At 53.3% G+C, this 20,344-nt stretch overlaps 1 protein-coding gene across 5 annotated transcripts in view; it reads right to left on the bottom strand.

The window, feature by feature from the left end:
* PARVB (parvin beta) overlaps positions 1-20,344 on the bottom strand; it is a 114,279-nt gene that overhangs the window by 70,906 nt on the left and 23,029 nt on the right. Inside the window, exon 1 of one of the 5 annotated variants that reach the window (XM_081591749.1) lies at positions 7,237-7,521. The exons of 3 other annotated variants lie outside the window; for them this stretch is intronic. In XM_081591749.1, the coding sequence (XP_081447875.1) occupies positions 7,237-7,264 (28 nt within the window). In that variant the 5' untranslated portion in view covers positions 7,265-7,521. Of the gene's footprint in view, positions 1-6,917; positions 6,984-7,236; positions 7,522-20,344 lie in introns of those variants that run through there. One more of the 5 variants, XM_081591750.1, reaches the window with a different exon arrangement.

The raw sequence follows: 20,344 nt of genomic DNA, 5'->3' as shown, positions 1-20,344 counted from the left end.
TCCAGGTACCTCCCCTGCTTCTCCCAGCATGAGAACACTGGCCAGAGAAAGGCGGCGGGGTGGGGATGGGTAGGGAGGAGGCGGACAAGGACTCAGTCGGGTGTGAGGATCCGGGCGAACTACCCATCTGGGTGTGTGACCTTGAGGAAGTTACCTTCTCCCGGTGTCGCTTTCCCGTCAGGAGAAATGGGGACACGACCTTAGTGAGGGCTTCTCTGGAAGGAAGGAGAGCCCCCCGGCCAAGTTTCTTTGACACAGTATCGCCCCTGAAGTGAGGACACAAACAAGGCTTGTAGGGCGTGGGGCCAGGACCCAGAGCCAGAGCCTGGGACTCCAATCCAGTGCTCCCGCCGTGCGGCTCTCTGCGCGACGGCCCCCGGCTTTCAAGGACCCTGCCTGGACACACTCTAGGCTGTGACACGTGGAGACGGGAGGTCATGCTGGCATCTGGTGTGTAGGGGCCAAGGATGCTGCTGGACACCTGCCATGCCCGGGACACCTCCAACCCCATGGGGGGTCATCCAGGGCAAAACGTGCGGCGTGCTGAGGTGGGGAAACCCTGCCAGAGCCGACTCGGAAACCGCAGAGGCTGGACAGGCGAGGGGGCCGGGCACTGCACGGGAGTGCAGCATCTAAGGACAAGCGTGGGCATCCTTCAGCCTCAGGACCAAGGCTGGGCAAGGTTCTGGACCCCAGACCCTCCAGCCCCCAGGAAGCCCACACGGCAGGTCTCCTCGGCACAGAGGGCAGCCTGGGCTCCTCTGTCCCTCCACTCTCCGGCCCAGTGTGGACATTAGATGGGGACCCGAGGGCAGGGGTGAGACCTGCAGCTGGCTCCACGCATCTCAGTTACCCACTGTGTGCCGGCCACTCGTGCACACACCCTCTGCTGGGAGGCAGGGGCACTGGGCAGTGAGGGATGCTCCCCCATCCCGCACCCCCTTCCTTCCTAACAGGTGAGGAGCTAGTGGGGGTCCTCGCCATTCTGCGCCACAGGCCAGGATCCGCCTGCCCTGCTCCTTGCTCCCCGGGGCTGCAGGCAGCTCAGCCGGCTACTTGCCCGAGGCCCTGGCCTCCCACCTCTGGTTGCCCTGGCAACCAGGCACCCTCCCTCCCCAAGGAAGCCACGGGCTCTGGCAGGGTGAGCGCTCTGGACCCTGCTGACAGCTGGGGGCAGGCAAGGACAGGCAGACCGGCCAAATGTGAGCCAACATCCTCAACGGCCTGGACAGCTGCTGCCCGGAGGCTCCGCCAGCCTGAGCCCAGGGTCACGGCGCTAAGGGACCTTCTTCTGCTGGCCTGGCTCACCCAGGTCCACAGAACGGACCATGCAGCTCCAAACTAGAGCCTGTCCTAAGGCAGCCAGGCTTCCTTCAGCTCATCTGCCAGAAGCCTTGCCCCAGCTTTAGATGACCAGCCCCTTCTTAGACTTCAGGAGCCCTCCCTGAATGCCCACTCCAGAATCCTGGGGTGACTGGCACAGCAGCCCGCTTCACTTCTGACCCGAAGTCATCACACTGTTGCTATTTTATGTTTTAGTAGACGATCTGTCTTAGGAACCCTCCTACCTTGTTGGTGGGAATGTACATTGGTGCAGCCACTGTGAAGAACAGTGTGGAGGTTCCTCAAAAAACTAAAAACAAGAGTTTCCCTATGATCCAGTCTCCTGGGCAAATCTATCCAGACAAAACTGTAATTCAAAAGGATACATGCGCCCCAAAGTTCACAGTAGCCAAGACATGGACACAACCTAACTGCCCATCAACAGATAAACAGATAAAGCTGTGGCGCATGTATACAATGGAATGCTACTCAGCCATAAAGATGAATGAACCACTGCCATCTGCAGCAACACGGATGGACCTAGAGAGTATCACACCAAGTGAAGCAAGTCAGAAAGAGAAAAACAATCACATGATATCACTCATACGTGGAATCTAAAACACAACACAAACGAACCTATCTACGAAACAGAAACAGGCTCACAGACACAGAGAACAGACTTATGGCTGCAAAGGAGGAGGGGAGGTTGGGGAGGGGTGGATTGTGACTTTTGCATGGTAGATGCAAACTATCATGTGTATGTATAACTGAATCGCTTTGTTGTCCGGCAGAAATTAACATGTCGTAAATCAACGATACTTCGATAAAATAAATTTTAAAAAATAAAGAATAAGTTGTCTATCTCCAGTTTGAACAGACAGTCCCTGAGTCCAGGGTCCTCTGTCTGTACTCTGGAAGCCCAGCTCGGGGTCTTGTACACAGTAGGCCTTCAACAGAAGCCCTCTGAATCCTGAGTAAAATACGTATCCTAACCTCATCTCCTCTCCCTCAGGGTTGCAGACTCGTGAGAAAACGTGTAAAACCCTCAGATGATGGTCAGTGAATGCGCTGTGAGACGACTTCCCAGGTGGCTCAACGGTTAAAAATCTGCCTGTCAGTGCAGGAGTCACGGGTTCGATCCATGGTCCAAGAAGAACATGCTGTGGGGCAACCAAGCCTGTAGGTCACGTCTACTGAGCCTGCCCTCCGCGAGCCACAATGACTGAGCCCATGCGCCCTAGAGTCCGCGCTCCCCAGCAAAGAATAGCCCCTGCTCACCACAAACAGAGAAAACCCATGCGCACCCACAAAGAGCCAAAAATAAATCAATTAATAAAAATGGTTAAGATGGTAAATTAAAAAAAGTACACTGTGAGTTTTGACAACCTAGTACATGCAGGACAGTCACGGGCATGGCTGCAGGAAAGGGAAGTGGGCCCTGAGCCTGTTCCAGGACACAGCTTGTTGGGGTCTACCCGCTTCCTCCCTTTTGGAGGGGTGTTCCCTCCCCTCCCAGGCCTTCTAGGGGGACGAACGCTTCTGTTCCCAAGTGTACCCCAAGTTTAAAGGCGTGTCCCACTTCCCTAGCTGCACACGAGCTTCTGCTGGGAGGGACACATTCCATCTCTTGTTCCCCTTTGTGTGTCCTTGGTGTCTGGGACCTTAGACAGTCAGGGGCTGGGGAAAGCAGGGGTGGCTAGATGAATCACTTTTCTTGTAGTGCTTGATTCCATTAATAAGGAGTTCTAAAACAGGTAATAGAAAATAATCAATGATAACAACAACAATATTAACTTGCCTTTAAATGCAGACTTCCTCCCCTTAATAAAAGAAGTCTGGATTTTTATGCACGTTCGCCAGTGTAATCACGATGGAACTGGGCTCTGTCTGCACCTGCTCATTCACTCATCTGACAACCACTTCGCGGACGTGCCCTGAAGTAAGGCCTGGCACCAGGAAGGCCGGGCAAGGACTCAGACACTGGCCCTGCCCAGAGGCAGAGGGTCACGGCGTCCAGGACACAGAAAATGGGGGTCTGTGAGGATGCTGGGGATCCAGGAGGGAACAAGCGGCAGCCCAGGCAGGCTTCCTGGAGGAGGCAGCCTTGGAGTCTAATCTTAAAGAAGCCCTGCCCACGGGGCAAAGAGAGAAGGTGCCAGTCTCCATCCCCACGTTCCCAGGAGGTAGGGGAAGTGTGTTCTTTTTGACCTGGATCCTCCTGTAGCAGGAGGTTGGCTAACAAGCTGGGAAGAGAGGTGATGCTTCTGATATCCCACTCGGCAAACTGCCAGCTCTTCACACTCGAGTTCCCTTCTCTTGTCCTATCCCATGCCCACCTTGAAGTCCCCCAACCCAGAAAGGCCTGCAGGGTGGGAATGGAGACTATGGCCCACACCCAGGAGGAAGGAAGCCTGACTCTGTCGAGGAGGGCCTGCCCGCCCCACACCCTCATATATGAGCTCATGCAAGCTTCCGGGGGGACAGCTAGCCGCAGGGACGGGGTGGGGGTGGGGCCACTACAGACCAGGGAACGGAAGCCCAGCAAGCAGGTGACCCGGCCAAGGAGGAAGCTAAATTCCTAGTGGAACCCAGCTACCCAGCTACAACATCCTGGGCACAAAGTAACAGCCATTGGAAAGTGGCAGACACATCTTAGGAAGGTCATAACAGTCTTGGATCCCGCAGGCAGGCACTTAGCTGGGAGGAGAGGCGGGAGGCCGAGCAGAGGCTGGCAGTGATACAGAAGAGCCAGCAGCCGCCTGGCTCCCCCGGGTCTTGCTCTGGGCAAGTGGCGTGGCCGCGGGGCTCCTCGACAGAGCAAGGGGCTGCCTCGGTCATTGTCACTTTGCCAAGGGTAGTAAGAAACGGAGCTGGGACCTGGCCTGCCAGTCCCACCAGTTGAGCCCCAGCATGACCCCTGTGTCCTCGCAGAGAGCCTCATCGGCCAGGGAGGAAAGGACAAAGCACCCCGGTGACAAGGGCTATTCCATAAAAGTCCTCCGAGTGCAAAGACAGAGTGGGGCCGCTGACCAGCAGGCTGTGAGGGGTGGGGGGCGTGTGGCCACGGAGCCACAACAAAGCGGGGCTCTCGGCCCAGGTCCCCGAGCTTTCAGAGCCTGGGGACCCCTTCTCGAACAGAAAACTTAACAGACCACCTCCTCCTCCTTGCATCAGCCATTGTTACTTTCTCAGACAGAGAGAACATTCCAGCACGACTTTCAGCTTTTTGAAGTCCAACAGAACCTGAGAAAAACTGGAAACCAGCAGTATTTACCTGAGCAAGATCGCTATGTATTTGATCCCCATCATTATTTTCCCAGGTGAGTTCCACAGACAAGTATCCTCACAGGTGTTGTATGAATTTAGGGTCAAGGAAGTGCAGGAAATACTGGGTGAAGCAAGCTAAACATGAGTCTTTCTTTTTTTTTCTGCAGGACTTCTCAGAGCCTTGACTGTGCCCGTGTACCTTGTGATTCCCTGGGGGGAGGGTGGAGAACTCAGTCATCCACCCCCTTGGGAAGAAAAGGCAAGAGGCACAAAGTCCATCACAGGGCGGAGGATCTGGCCGTCTATCAGCCACTGAGCCCTTTCATTAACCGTCCCCTCCCAGCACCACCTGGGAAGGGCCACCTGGCCTGGCTCAGTCACTCTCTGCCTTTTATTATCAAGTCTAAATAAAACGAGGGCTTCCCTGGTGGCTCAGCTGGTAAAGAATCCGCCTGCAAGGCGGGAGACCTGGGTTCGATCTCTGGGTTGGGAAGATCCCCTGGAGAAGGGAACGGCTCCCCACTCCAGTATTCTGGCCTGGAGAATCCCACGGACTGTATAGTCCATGGGGTCACAGAGAGTCAGACACGACTGAGCGACTTTGACTATTGTCCCGGAAGAATGGCTCAGAGAGTGAACTAGGATGCTCCCTGCGTCCAGTTTCCTTAAACCCCTCCCTCAGTGGCTGGTTTCCCCCCTAGAATCATCCTAACACACCTATGTGAGTGGTCGAGGCAAAAATCAGTCTGTGGACTTCTCTCACGGTCCACGGAGGCGGCAGTGATTCAAATGCTCCTGGGCCTCGGACCCCAAGACAGCTGTCAACACAAGGGACACAGGTTGGATCCCTCATCTGAGAAGGTCCTACACGCTGTGGGGCAACCAAACCCGGGCACCACAACTGCTGAGCCTGAGCCCTAGAACCCGCGAGCCACAACCCCTGGCCCGTGCCCCACAACAAGAGAAGCCACTGCAACGAGGAGCCCGCACTCCGGAACGAGCGAGCTGACCCCGCTCGCTGCAGCTAGAGAAAGCCCGCACGCAGCGATGAAGACCCAGGAGAGCCAAAAATTCATTAATTAATTCATGTTAAAACTGATCTGCGACCGCCTTGAGGGAAGGGGTATCTTGGGTCACCTGCAGACCTGGACACTGATGATCTTTTCTTGAAGGACCCTCCAGGCAGAGGCCAGGGAAGACGTGAGTTCTTTATTCCCTCAGAGGGGAAGGAGCACGTGTGGGAACCGTCTTGGTGTCTGTCGCCCTGGAGTATTTGAATAGCCATCATCTCACTCTGTCCCCCAAAAGGTCCCGGGGAGACGGCCTTCAAGCCTTGAGCTGAGGTTAAGAGCTCCAACCAAACTTTTGACTCCTGTTCCCATTTGCTCTGTGGCCTTGGGTGGGTTAGTCAGCCTTTCTGTGCTTCAGTTGTGCTGTAAAATGAAACTGCTATGCAGATTCCACGAGACGAAGCACGTGAAGAGACGGGGATAGCTCCTAGGGCCCAAAGATCTCGGCGCACATCAGCTATACCAATGCGCCCCATTTCAACTGCAGCAATCGGTGCTAATCAGGGCAGAGCTGGGCTCACCCCAAGACCGCCCAAGCCCCAGACTACCCCTTCCACTGATGCTGCCTCTGAAGAAAAGGCAGACCAAATCTCTCATCCAGTAGTGACAAGAGGAGCCAGGTACTGGCCCAAAACCGCCAGTTTAAAGAGAAGACAGAATCAAAAGAGAAAGAGAAAATCCATCGTATCATTAAAGAGAAATCCATCACCTTCAAGAGCCCTAAAAATTCTTAACTGCAATGTGTTCCCGATAATGTTCCCAACACCACCCCTCTATCAAGACCCAAAGATCCACATGGCCCACTGGAGCTATGAAAACTTCCCAACAGGCTTCATTCCGCAAATCAGGCGCCAGTCCATCTGGGCCAAGGGGGATACAAGAGGCCCCTGTTCCCATCAACCTCATCACATCCTCATCACCTTCCTGGGGAAAGTCGAAGAACCAGCCCAGGGTCCATTCTGAGATAAATGATCGTCTGCCATAAAGCAGAGAAGGAACGAGGGCTGGCCTGGGCATAGCTTCTGCTGAAAATGACGAGAAAGAAAACAGACAGCAGGACTTCCCTGGGAGATCCAGTGGCTAAGACTCCATGCTCCCAATGCAGGGGGTCCGGATTCGATCCCTGGTCGGGGAACTAGATCCCACGTGCCACAAGGAAGGTCAAAGACCCCACTTGTAACAATGAAGACCTGGTGCAGCCAAATAAATAAATAAAAAATATTTAAAGGGAAAAAAAAGGAAACAGGGAGCACTCACTGGCGAAGCAGGCGCGATCAGAGGAGGGGTTAGACGTGCAGGCGAGTGTGAAGCCGGCAGGGACTCGGCGGGGAGACGGGCGAGACACACACCGTGGTCATGTGGGGGCCCCAATAAGGATGCCGACATGACTTGCGATTCCAGGGAAAGGCCCCTTTCGGAAGACTCTGAGGAAGGCCACAGGGGACCAAGCTGCCGGGAGGATGGAGTCGTTTTCACACGATAGGACTCTGCTAACCACAAAGTCTTATTTCTATCTCTGCTGCCAACGGCTTCATGGGCAGGCAAACTACTCCCCAGGAAAAAAAAATAAACCCACAAGAAGAAGGAAGGAAGGGAGTATCCATTCCTGTGTGTGACTTAAGACGTGTTGTCTGGCTCAGCAAAAAGCTCAACAATAGACTTTGGCCTCCATACGCCTTCGATCTCGGCCTGGAGCCCCGGCTCCTGGGCAGGTGGACAGGAGGGTCCGCAAGGGGGCTCAGCCCGGTTGCCTGTCCCAACGCCAAGCCGAACACAGGCCCAGGCGCCCCACACCGTCCCTCCTGGACGCCGACTGCCTCAGGAGGACCGGCGCTAGTGAGAACACTTGTCACCCTGTTTCCACGACAACAGAAATCACATAGCAGAAACAAAGCCGGAGCTGGGGATGAGGCCACTTACACTGGCAGACTGCCTCCCGTGGCACGGGCTTCTCAGGGTGGGGGACCGAGGGAGGTGCCAGCGTCGGGGTGGGGGGGGTGAAGATCAGAACCACTCCCGCCTTTGCCCCACGGGACCCACTGCCCGGCCTCAAGTCTGGACCGGTCACCCACCAGCTGGGTGAGCGTGGCAGGTCACCAGTCTGTGCCTGGCTCCCTCATCCATTAAACGGGACTGATAACAATGACCAACTACACAGGGTTGTGGCAGAATAAATAAATTTATACAGTTTCTGGTAGGAAGTGCTATTCACGCTTTTTTATTTATTCTATTTAAAAAAAAATTTTTTTTTGGTCGCACAAGATGTGGGATCTTAGGTCCCCAACCAGGGATCGAACCCACATCCCCTACGTTGGAAGTGCAGAGTCTCAACTACTGAACCACTGGGCAAGTCTCTCTATTCACCAAGTACATGAAGTACATCAAGGCTGTATATTGTCACTCTGCTTATTTAATTTCTATGCAGAGTGCTGCTGCTGCTGCTGCTAAGTCGCGTCAGTCGTGTCCGACTCTGTGCGACCCCATAGACGGCAGCCCACCAGGCTCCCCCGTCCCTGGGATTCTCCAGGCAAGAGTACTGGAGTGGGTTGCCATTTCCTTCTCCAGGGCATGAAAGTGAAAAGTGAAAGTGGAGTCGCTCAGTCGTGTCCGACTCAGTGACCCCATGGACTGCAGCCTGCCAGGCTCCTCCGTTCATGGGATTTTCCAGGCAAGAGTACTGGAGTGGGGTGCCATTGCCTTCTCCTCTATGCAGAGTACAGCATGCCAAATGCTGGACTGGATAAGTCAAAGCTGGAATCAAGACTGCCAGGAGAAATACCAACAACCTCAGATACGCAGATGATACCACTCTAATGGCAGAAAGTGAAGAGGAACTAAAGAGCCTCTTGATTAGGGTGAAAGAGGAGAGTGAAAAAGATGCCTTAAAACTGAACCTTCAAAGAACTAAGATCATGGCATCCAGTTGAATCACCTCACAGCAAATAGATGAGGAAAAAGTGAGACTTTATTTTCTTGGGCTCCAAAATCACTGCAGATGGTGACTGCAGCCATAAAATTAAAAGATGCTTGCTCCTTGGAAGAAAAGCTATGACAAACCTAGACAGCGTATTAAAAAGCAGAGACACCACTTTGCTGACAAAGGTCCGTCTAGTCAAAGCTATGGTTTTCCAGTGGTCATGTACGGATGGGAGAGTTGGACTGTAAAGAAGGCTGAATGCTGAAGAATTGATGCTTTTGAACTGTGGTGCTGGAGAAGACTCTTGAGAGTCCCTTGGACTGCAAGGAGATCAAATCAGTCAGTCGTCTCCAGGACTAATGCTGAAGCTGATGCTCCAATACTTTGGCCACCTAATGGGAAGAGCTGACTCACTGGAAAAGACCCTGGTGCTGGGAAAGACTGAAGGCAGGAGGAGAAGGGGGCGAGAGAGGATGAGATGGCTAAATAGTATCACCGAGTCAACGGACATGAGGTTGAGTAAGCTCCGGGAGTTGGTGATGGACAGGGAAGCCTGGAGTGCTGCAATCCATGGGGTCGCAAAGAGTTGGACGCGACTGAACGACTGAACAACAAAACAATCCCCCAGTTCCGGAAGGAAACACACGTTTGCTATGCGTGTGGCCTGACTGACCCACCGATTCCCAGGTTTGCTCAAGCGGGGAGTGTGTGAGCCCAACCAGTGTGTGAGGGACACCTGGGCCTGGGGCGGGCCCTCTGCTGGCAGGGGCTTTGGGCATTCATGGGACACGGCCGCCTGGGGGACCCACCCCAGCCCAGGAAGAGACAGCAGCCACACAGGATCCCCCAGGCTTGGTGCAAACCAAGGGTTATCCAGAGTCAAGACCCGGGTCCCCAGACAGCCAGGAACCCAAGGCTGATACAGTCTCAAAGCTGGTCATGGTCTAATAGTTCTTCTACTTGGGGCCCCTGATGAAGGAGCCTGTCAGAGGTGAATAGCGTTTCCCTCAAAATCCATTTGTCGGAGTCCTAACCCCCAGGACCTCAGAAGATGACTTAATTTGGAGAGAGGGCCTTTAAAGAAGAGCTCAAGGTTAAACGGGGTCATGTGGGTGGGCCCTAAAGCCCTAAAACTGGTGGCCTGGGAAGAAGAGGCGGTGGAGACCCAGGCACACACAGAGGACTGACCACGTGAGGACACAGGCTGTACACCAGCCCAAAGCCAAGGAGAGAAAGTGGTCCTGCCAGCACAGCCAGCCCCCAGGGCGGTGAGCCCACAGGCGTCTGCTGTTGGAGCTGCTCAGGCGGTGGTCCTCTGTTGTGGGTGCCGGAGGACACACCTCTCCAGCAGGAGCAGGACCCGGGCCTCCTGTGGGCGCTCAGAAAGGAAGGCTCTGGTCCACCCTGAACGGAAGGGCCACGGCCGAGGGCACCAGCACCCACAGAGGCCTGCACCCAGAGGATGCCAGGGGCGGGAGGGGGCGCGTCTCAGCACCTCCGGGTCTGCCATCTCTGCTATGCAGATGCCAGCAGCCGGTGCTCAGCTGCTGGAGGGCAAGAATAACAGAGCATCAGTCACGAAAGGAGAATGGCCCAGGTTTTAACAGCAAACAGCTGTGTGCTTGAAAAATCACAGAAGAGGCAGGAGCCCCACAGTGTCATCTCAAAGGGTCAGGCTTAGACAATTCGAATCGAAGGGCAGCTTGCCTTTCATTCATTCACCGTCTGTGCATCCAGGGCCTCCTGCCTGCCAGGCACTGGGGTCCCTGATGCTGGGCCAGGCCGGTGAAGCCAGCTCCCCATGTGCCAATTTTAAAAAAATAGGGCCTACATCCATTCTTTCATTTGACCCTCATTACGCTCCCTAAGGCAGTCAGAAAGAGTTCTCATCACCATCCCCACTTAACGGATTACAAAACTGAGGCAGCGGGTGGTGCTCCGGGCTGCGCGAGTCGGGACCCCAACCCAGATGTGTGCTGTGCACCTACTGTGTGCTAGTGGCACAGCAGTGACAGGACAAGGGCCTCGGCTTCAAAGTGGGAGAAAGTCAATCAATAAGCAAATACGGTATTTCAGAGGATGCTACGTGCGATGGAGACAGGCAAGGGGGTGGAAGCCACACCTTACTAAGAATTCACACTGAACCAACTGCAGGTTAACTGTTTGGGATTGTTTTGTTTTCTTAATTTTTATTAGGGTGTAGTTAATTACAATGTTGTGTTAATTTCAAAGTAAGAAAAGTGAAAGTCGCTCAGTCATGTCCGACTCTTTGCGACCCCAGGGACTATACAGTCTACGGAATTATCCAGGCCAGAATACTGGAGTGGGGAGCCGTTCCTTTCTCCAGGGGATCTTCCCAACCCAGGGATGAAACCAAAGTCTCCCACCTTGTAGGCAGATTCCTTACCAGCTGAGCCACCGGGAAAGCCCGTGAATAGGTAGCCAATCCCTTCTCCAGGGCATCTTCCCGACCCAGGAATCGAACCAGGGTCTCCTGCATTGCAGGTGGATTCCTTACCAGTTGAGCTACCAGGGAAGGTGTACAGCAAAATGAATCAATTATACAAATACATATAGCCACTCTTTGGGTTCTTTTCCCGTATTGGTCATCGCCGAGCCCTGAGGACCGTTCCCTGTGCTTAGTATGCACCTGTCAGTGTGTCTGTGTTTCAACCCCAATCTCCCAGCTTACCCCCGCCCTTGACTCCCTGGGAACCATAAGTTTATTTTCAACACAGGTTAACTGTTTCTTCCTGTTTACAGGCTGGTTACATCCACTTCAACTGGGGCTTCCCTGGTAGCTCAGCTGGTGGTAAAGAATCCACCTGCAATGCAGGAGACTCCAGTTCAATTCCGGGGTCGGGAAGATCCGCTGCAGAAGGGACAGGCTACCTATTCAGGGGCTTTCCTGGTGGCTCAGGTGGTCAAGAGTCCACCTGCAATGCAGGAGACCTGGGTTCAATCCCTGGGTTGGGAAGATCCCCTGGAGAAGGGAAAGGCTCCCCACTCCCGTATTCTGGCCTGGAGAATTCCCATGGACAGAGGAGCCTGGTGGGCTACAGTCCATGGGGTCTCAAAGAATAGGACACAACTGAGCAACTAAGCATGCGTGCACACACACACACACGGATGTCCGATACAGCTGTGTCACCAGATGATATTCATTCAGAAGTCCCACTGAGTGTAACTGAAGGCACACCTGAAACCCCAAGAATGGACCCCGAAACTCCTGCCTCCACCCCCCTTTCTCACCACCAGTTTGTTTCACCTCTGGCTCAGCCCAAGCTTCTCCTGCTCCAAATGTTTACAAGTTCCTTACTGAAGGTGGCTCCTCTGGCCCCAGACATCAGCTAAAGATGCTCCCGCGACAACCAGCCAGGGAATTCTCACGCGAAAAGCCACCTGCCATTTCTGAATGTCCTTTCCACCTTCTCAGAACATAAGCAAAGAAGGTCTCCGCCCATGACAAGTAGAGAAGGCATCACGGTGGGACAATGCGACCTGGGACAGCATCCTCCTCCCTTGCCATTGTGCTCGGCCACATGCCCCAAGGAGAGTGACAAGTGCCATTTAAATCCAAATGACGGCAGCCTGAGCGTCTGCTGAATAGCGCGTCCTCCTTACCTGTCAAACGAGCGAAGCGAGAGTCTTAAAAGGGAGAGACCTACAGCATCTCCTTTTCAGCTAATACAAGCGACACCAAGAGCGGGATACCCTGGGTTTATACCCAACATCCACATTGAGTGGCGACGGCCGTCTCTCCCCCTCTAAGAAAGAGGATGGGACACGATGTTGGATCACTGAAGGTCCCGAGGTGTCAGCGGGTGGAGTGTATGTCCGAGAAAATGGCTGTTTGTCTTATGGCTGGAAAAGCATACAGAATGAAATGATAAAGGCGAAGTTAATCTAAAAGCGCTTGTCAGTTTGTCAGCTGTGGGCACTGCGAAAACGCAAGCCTCACACAGTCTTTTTCAAAGGAAAACAGAGACACGACTCCTTCTGCTCTTTCTAAACCAAGAACACTCTTCCAGAAGAACCTCGGAGGGTGCAGAGTCAAGCCGAAACACGACCCGCTGTGTGTGTACAATTTATCCCCATGGCTCTCTCTTCTAAGAAAACAATAGTAGTAATAATAATAACCAGGTTTTAGACACACAGTGCAGGGGCCTGTGGGTAGGATTTGTTGTTTGTTGTTCTTGAGTCGCTAAGTCGTGTCTGACTCTTTGCAACCCCATGGATTCTAGTCCGCCAGGCTCCTCTATCCATGGGGTTACCCAGGCAAGCATACTGGAGCGGGCTGCCATTTCCTCCCCTAGGGGATCTTCCCGACCCAGGGATCCAACCCACGTTCCCCGCTTGGCAGGCAGATTCTTTATCTCTAAGCCACTTGGGAAGCCCAGAATAGGTGGAATAGGGTCCCCCAAAGTTTCGCGTCCACCTGGAACCCGTGAATGTGACCTGATCTGGAGACGAGGCCTCTGCCTATGTAATCAGAGTAAGATGGGGTCATACAGGATTGGGGTGGGCCCTACCGGCGTCCTTACAAGCGGGAAATCTGAACACACACAGAGGGAAGAAGGCCGTGTGACAACAGAGGCAGAGACTGGAGTGATGTGCCAACAAGCCAAGGACACGGACAACGCCCAGAGCCACCAGGAACTAGGAAAAGGCAAGGAGGGGTTCCCCATCCCCAGCGCCCCACCCCCAGGATCCCAGCTGAACTTGAGACACACATAAACTACAAAGTGGGCTCCCTGGCTGTGTCCACCGGCTCCTGAGCGCGGCTAAGGCAGGTGTGGCCCCCAGGCAGGCCTGCTCAGAGTGCTGAAAACTTCAGGCTTCGGACCGCGGTCACAGATGCCCCTGCACACCTCCCGGGACGCAGCGCGCCAGCTCGCTCTGTGCCTGGCTCCGGGCTGAGACCCAGCACGAGCCCCTTGACTGCTCTCTGGACGCCCTGCGAGCACGCAGATTATTTTTAGCAGCCGTTACTTCTCTGCTGTCACTTCATTAATTTCAGAGCCAAATAACCCCATTATATACGACTTGATTGGCTTGTAAAATTACCCTGCGTTCCAACAAATATTTATTGAGCATGCCACCGTGTGCTATATTCAGCTTGGTGCACCACATTTTTCCAAAAATAATTAACTCAGCCAACGATCACAAATCCCCTAATTCTATTTGCTCTTAAATGTGTTTAATTTTCCCACAAACGGAACGAGGAGATTACAAGTGGAGCACTTTTGCCAGGTTGAGACAAGTAGCAAAAAAGGGAGAAGAGGGGACTTCCCTGGTGGTCCGAAGGTTAAGACTCGGCGCTTCCACTGCCCGAGGTGTGGGTTCAATCCCTGGTCGGGGAACTAAGGTTCTGCATGCCATGTGGGGTGACCAAAAAAAGGAGAAGCTGCCAGCATCAAGGTCCATCCAACAAGAATTCCGCCACTTGCGTTCACCCTGCCGCCTCTCTGGGTGTCTTACGTGGTCACCCTCACACCCTGATGCTGTCTTATCACCTGTTTTGGAAAACTGCTGACGGCACAGAGAGGTGGAGGAGCTCCCAGGAGGAGAGCCAGGAGCCGGGCATCCACGGCAGCAGAGCCAGCTCCCGTCCCCACCCGCCCTCCTGCCTCGGATCAGAACTGGGCCGCAGGAAACCCACATGCAGCTACGTCATCCTCTCCTGAGCTCCAGAGCGACAGTGGTCCTGGCGAGCAATGTGGCACCAGGGGCCAAGGTGGGCGGCCTGGCTGCCCGGTGGGCGGGGCTGGGCAGAGCCCTGGGCAACCTCGAGAGTCACGGGGACTCGCACACGTGGCTCCAGATACATCAAGTTCAAAGTCAGGCAAAGCCCAAGAACGTAGAAGAGCGTGTGTGTGTGTGTGTGTGTGTGTGTGTGTGTGTGCGTGCGTGTGTGTGCACGCGTGTGTGTGTGAGCGTGTGTGTGTGTGAGCGTGTGTGTGTGTGTGTGGCCACAGGGAAACAAAACATGCTCAGGGCGTGTTCAAGGGGCGGTGGGGGGGGGCGGTGGGTCGGGGGGGCGGTGGGGGGGGGTGGTGGGTCCCACCCACGGTGCGGGAGGGGCGGTGGGTCCCACCCGCGGGGTGGGGGGCGGTGGGTCCCATCCGCTGGAGGGGAGAGGCCCCGACAGGCAGGGGTGCAGACAGCGTAAGCTAAGCCCAGTGGCAGGACAGTGGGGGCTTCTCTATTACTCTTTACACTGTACATATGTACACTTTTTTTGCAAGTGCAATACACCTCACAACAGTTTTTTATTTTTTAAAAAATGTGTGGTAGGGTCTTCCCAGGTGGTCCAGTGGTTAGGATTCAGCACTTCCTTGCAGGGGGCATGGGTCCGATCCCTGGTCAGGGAGCTAAGATCCTGCAAACTGCTCAGCATGGCCAAGAAAATAAATAAATAAAAACAAAATTTTAAAAATAAAGTAGGGACTTCCCCAGCAGTCCAGTGTTTAAGACCCCACCTTGCAGTGCAGGAGGCACAAGTTTGATTCCCTGGTCAGGGAACTAACATCCCACATGCCATGGGCAGCAGCCAAAAATTTAAAAAGAAAACAAAATTAAATTTAAAAATTGTGCTAAAATATAGGTAACATGACATTTACCATTTTGAGCATTTTTAAGTAGACGGTTGAGTGGCATCAAGTCCATTACACTGTTGTCCGGCTGTCGTCACCCACAGAACACTGCCTCTTCCCAGCTCTGTCCCCGTTAAACGATAACGTCCCCGTTCCCCTCCCCAGCCTCTGGCAACCACCCCTCTGCTGTCCCTCGCTGTGAACTTGACTCTTCTCGGTGCCTCGTGTGAGTGCAATCACGCAGTATTTGTCCTTTTGTGACTGGCTCGTTTCGCTGAGCGTAACGTCCTCGAGGTTCACCAGTGTTGCAGCCTGGTGTCAGAGCTTCCTTTTTTAAGGCTGAGTCATGTTCCCTTGTATGGATGAGCCACATCTGCTTAATTTCTTCCACCCGTGGACCCATGAGCTATTTTCACTTTACTGCTGTTGCTAGTCAAGTCTGTGTCATGATCTATTTTTTAACGGCCAGCTTCCCAAGAAGGAGAGGGTTTGGGAAAAGTCCTTCCTGGTCCCAGGCCCTGCGTCCTCTCACACAGAAAGTAACCGGGGTTACTGGCCCACAATACCCACGGTATGCTCTGATACCACTTTAGATGCTCCAGGAAAAGGCAGAGGTAGCGATAATGCAATACCGTCAATGTTCATCTAAGAACATTCTAGAAAGTGAAACAGGTCATGCAAACGGGGCTTTTTACATCATTGGTTTAAACCAGGGATTGGCAAAGTGCGGCCAGTGGGCCAAATCCAGCCCACCACCCACTTTTTTCTCTAATGTAGGTCTTTTATTATATTTTTTAAAATGCATTTATTTCTGGCTGTGCTGGGCCTTTGACGCCTTGCACAGGCTTTCTCTAGTTGCAGCAAGTGGGGGCTACTGTTCATTGCCGGGCATGGGCTTCTCACTGCGGTGGCCTCTCCTGTTGGGGAGCCCCGGCTCGAGGCACTCAGACCTCAGTACTTGCAGCACGTGGGCTCAGTAGTTGTAACTCACGGGCTTAGTTGCTCAGCAGCATGTGGGATCCTCCCGGACCAGGGATTGAACCCCTGTCCCCTGCACTGGCAGGCGGACTCTCATCCACTGAACCACCAGGGAAGGCCCCTCCACCCGCTTTCACTGGCACACACCCACCCACACCTGTATGTTTGTGTGTCATCTATGGCGGCTTTCACACTAACAAGGGCGGAGCTGGGTGGTTTCGATAGAAACCAGAGGGCTCACAAAGTCTCAAGCACTTGTTCTTTGGACCTTTACGGACGAAGACTGCCGGCTTTTCAATGATTAACAGAAATCACAACACCATCTTTTAACATTGCCATGGCGTGGAGGATCTAGGGCTGGGGTGATGGCAGGAATGGGAATTCTTGCCCCAGTTCTTAGAACCAGGGGAGGAGAGTTTCATTTTCAGTCTCAGTATCAGAGTCAATCACTAGGGTTTTTGTCTTTTTCTTGGTCTTAATACTCATATCATCTAAATCAGAACTATATGCTGAAGAACTACCATCTTCTGAGACACTAGAATATGAATCGCTCAGACAATCAGATACAGGAGCTGCATAAAATTCACCAAAAAATTCTTCTTCGATCAAAATTTTGCAATGTGTCATTTTCGAAAATTTTACCTTTATAACATTCACAAGGTCAAAACAAAAACCTAAGGAAGCAAAAATGTGAATGATAACGGCAATCGTGAGTTGTCTTTTGAATCCTTGATCAATTTTAAGCTCTGACAACTTCGCCCAGAGATGTTAACTGTATCACCCTCTAAAAACATATTAAGACATCTCCGGTCAATAATGTGTTAAGTGCAGAGTCAATTATCCACAGACTCCTGCCACTGAGGGAGGAGAGGGGACATGGTAGCTGCCTGCCCCCCTTCCCCACTGGGGCCACCCCCACTTGTTAGGAGCCTCTGCTCACGGGCTCACTGACCCGGCATAGGTCAAGCCGGTGGCCATGCGCCCAGGGACAGAGTCACAGGCTATATCCGGCTCCAGCCAGGCCAGCAGAACACTGTCCTCTTTGTCATAATCCCCCCGGTGCCTATAAACAGCCCAAGCGGTGGGACAGCTCTTCTGGGCCCTCTCTCTCGCTTCAGAAGAATCATGTCTATTTTGCAGCAGAGAATTTGCGGCTACAAAGCCCATGTCTTTGATTACACAGCACCTGTCAAAGGAGACCTTTTCCACTCACTGGCAGGAGAACTTTTATGGCTTGAAGTGTCACGGGAGATCTATGCCTCTCCCTTCGTGGCTGCTACTCAGCCCAGATGGAGCCCGGAAGCCAGCTGCTCCAGGGACACCACAAGCCGCCGGGGACTCAATCCCGCACATTAGACAGCCAAAGCCAGACACCAGGGCGCAAGTGTGGCACAGGCAGAAACAGATCCCCCCTTCCCTGGTCTCAGCTTCTGGTTTCACTCTTCTGCCCAATGCACTCCTGTACTTAGTGACAAATGTGTGCGCACTCAGATGACCCGTGACGGTTCACAAGGTCCTTCCTCAGACATTACTGTGATTCTTAAAGCAATCCTGGAGATTGATGAGGGAGACACTGCCATCCCTTGTTCAGAGAAGGGAACAGGCTGAGCCTGGCTCAAGGTCACCGATCTAAGAGGGGACAAATGACCCAGGTCTCGACTCCCACTCACCACTGATCTGCACACGGAGTCTTAAAGGGCGCTGAACATCACTGTAGGGGACAGGGGGTGGGGATTTCTCTTTACATAAATTTAAGAAGTCAGAAAGGACTAAAAACATACCCCAAATCCAGAGAGTAGAATCTATGCCATAGGTCAGGAGTCGGGCTTCCCAGGTGGCTCAGAGGGTAAAGAACCACCTGCAATGCAGGAGATGTAGGAGGCACAGGTTCAATCCCTGGGTCAGAAAGGCCCCTTGGAGGAGGGCATGGCAGCCCACTCCAGCATTCTTGCCTGGAGGACTCCACAGACAGAACCTGGTGGGCTACAGTCCACAGGATCGCAAAGAGTCGGACATGACTGAAGCAACAGGGCGCGCGCGCGCGCACACACACACACACACACACAAACACAAACACATCAGGAGTCAGTCAAGTATGGCCCAGGGCCCAATTTTGGTCCCTGGCTGAATTTAGTAAATAAGCTTTATTGGAACATAGGCGCATCGGTTGTGTATTTTCTATGGCTGCTTGCTGGCTACAAGCGCAGAGTTGAGGAGCTGCCACAAGACTGAAATATTTGCTGTCTGGCCCTTTACAGTAATGGTTTGCAGACCCCTCTGTAGATGATGGCTGGGAGGCAGGGGAAGAAATTTGGGCAAGTCCAGCCCCAGGCGCACACCCAGGACCTTGCGTGCCCACGACAGCGAATCTGAAGCTCTGTGCCAGGCTCATTCACAGTGGGAGCATCCAGAGCCAATCCCCGATGAAGACAAGCAAAGGCTGAGTCAGGCACCAACTGCTTGGGCACTAAACTCCACTGGCTCTGTGTTCCGGATGGCTGAGCCTGTGTTCTGGGCGGAAATCGGCTGCCTTTAATAGGAATGAAGCATCAGTTTGACTTTGATTTCCAGCCTGAACCTCCAGGGCTACCGCAGTCCCTAAAGTTCCTTGCAACGCGCTCAGAAATCGTGCTCCAAATTGGATCACTCCAACACTGAGAACAATAAAAGCCATCAATGGAGGCACTCCAGCCGTGGGGATGCAGCCTCACAAGGCCTTTTACCGCTGGAGAAATCAAATCAACCTCTGCCTTTGGAGGGTCCCCCTGCTCACATTTTCACCAGGTGGATATTTTCATGCTGGTTCAAAATGTGGAACAACATCCAAATTGAATCAGACCGAGCTAACTGGAGAAATGGACCTTCCATTCTCAGGCAGGGCCCGAAAAGAGGACCAGGCAGGGGAGAAGAGGAGTCCCTTTGACGCCGATCGCCAGTCACAGTCATGGTCGGTGCCCTTCATTATGACACTTGAGAACTCTGAGTTCACGTAGGACCTACAGTGAGAAGATAACCCAACCAGAGCCCTGGATCCCTGCCCCATCTTGGGGCCTCAGCTTCCTTATCTGCAAATGAGACTTGATCCTCATTTGATGTCTTTTGGAAGGAGGCTCACCCTGGAGCCAGAGAGCTGGACTTGTAGCCGGAGACCTCGGGGCTAGAGTCAGATAATGTGAAGCAAAGCCCACCGGCCACCCCAGAGACAGGATGCGACACACAGGATACAGGACAGGATGGGCTGAGGATGCTCAGGTGACCTGACGGGAGGGAGGGGGAGGGGAGGCAGGGCAAGTGATGCTGCAGGGAGGTGACCCATATATGCAGGCGGGGCAGCGTCTCACTGAAAGTGGGATCCAGCTGCTCTCATCGTTCAAAAGCCAATACAGAGGCAACGTTGGTGGAAAGAAAAGTTTGTTTTATTTCAGATGCTGGCAACCGGGGGCTTCCCAGGTGGCTCAGGGGTAAAGAATCTGCCTGCCAATGCAGGAGACACTGGAGACTCAGGTTCGATCTCTGGGTTGGGAGGATGCCCTGGAGGAGAAAATGGCAACCCACTCCAGTGTTCTTGCCTGGAGAATCCCATGGACAGAGGAGCCTGGCAGGCTACAGTCCATGGGGTCACACAGAGTCAGACACGACTGAGCTTGCACGCTCAGCATGCACAACTGGGGGGGTAGGGGTAGGGGTTGGACACCTGTCCGAAGGCAGACTCCCCATGCACAGCCACCTCAGTGAGCTAAAGCTTTTATTGGCAGAGGAAGGAGGCTCCATGCAGAAATAGCAGGCAGCTCCAACAGTCATCTGGAAATTGGTCATCAGCGGTCTGACCGGCCTTATCTCGATTGTTTTAAGTGCAGTTAATCTTCTGTACCAGGGTCGATCTGTTCCCCTTTCCTTGAGCCCAGTTCTTGGAACAGCAGCCACTTACGTCATGGCTACAGTCTGGTCCTCAGGCAGTTAACTTTGCCAGCCGATGAGTGCTTCAGTATCTACAGGACAGCTCACAGGATATGGCTCAGAATATCATCTACACCCTTGAGAAGGAACTAAAGGTCCTCGACCATGCTCAATGACTAAAATATTATTATTTGGTTTCCTTTGACTGCTTTCCTTTGTTTCTGCATTTTTCTCATGTCTCTGATTAAACTTCTTCTTTGGCTAAAGTTTTTCCACAGACAAAAGGCAGGAAGAGG

The sequence above is a fragment of the Giraffa tippelskirchi genome, chromosome 4, assembly GCF_054371585.1.
Source record: "Giraffa tippelskirchi isolate mGirTip1 chromosome 4, T2T-mGirTip1v1.2.pri, whole genome shotgun sequence".
Taxonomy (NCBI): domain Eukaryota; kingdom Metazoa; phylum Chordata; class Mammalia; order Artiodactyla; family Giraffidae; genus Giraffa; species Giraffa tippelskirchi.
The sequence above is the reverse complement of the archived record's forward strand: the minus strand, read 5'-3'. Positions and strand labels throughout refer to the sequence as shown.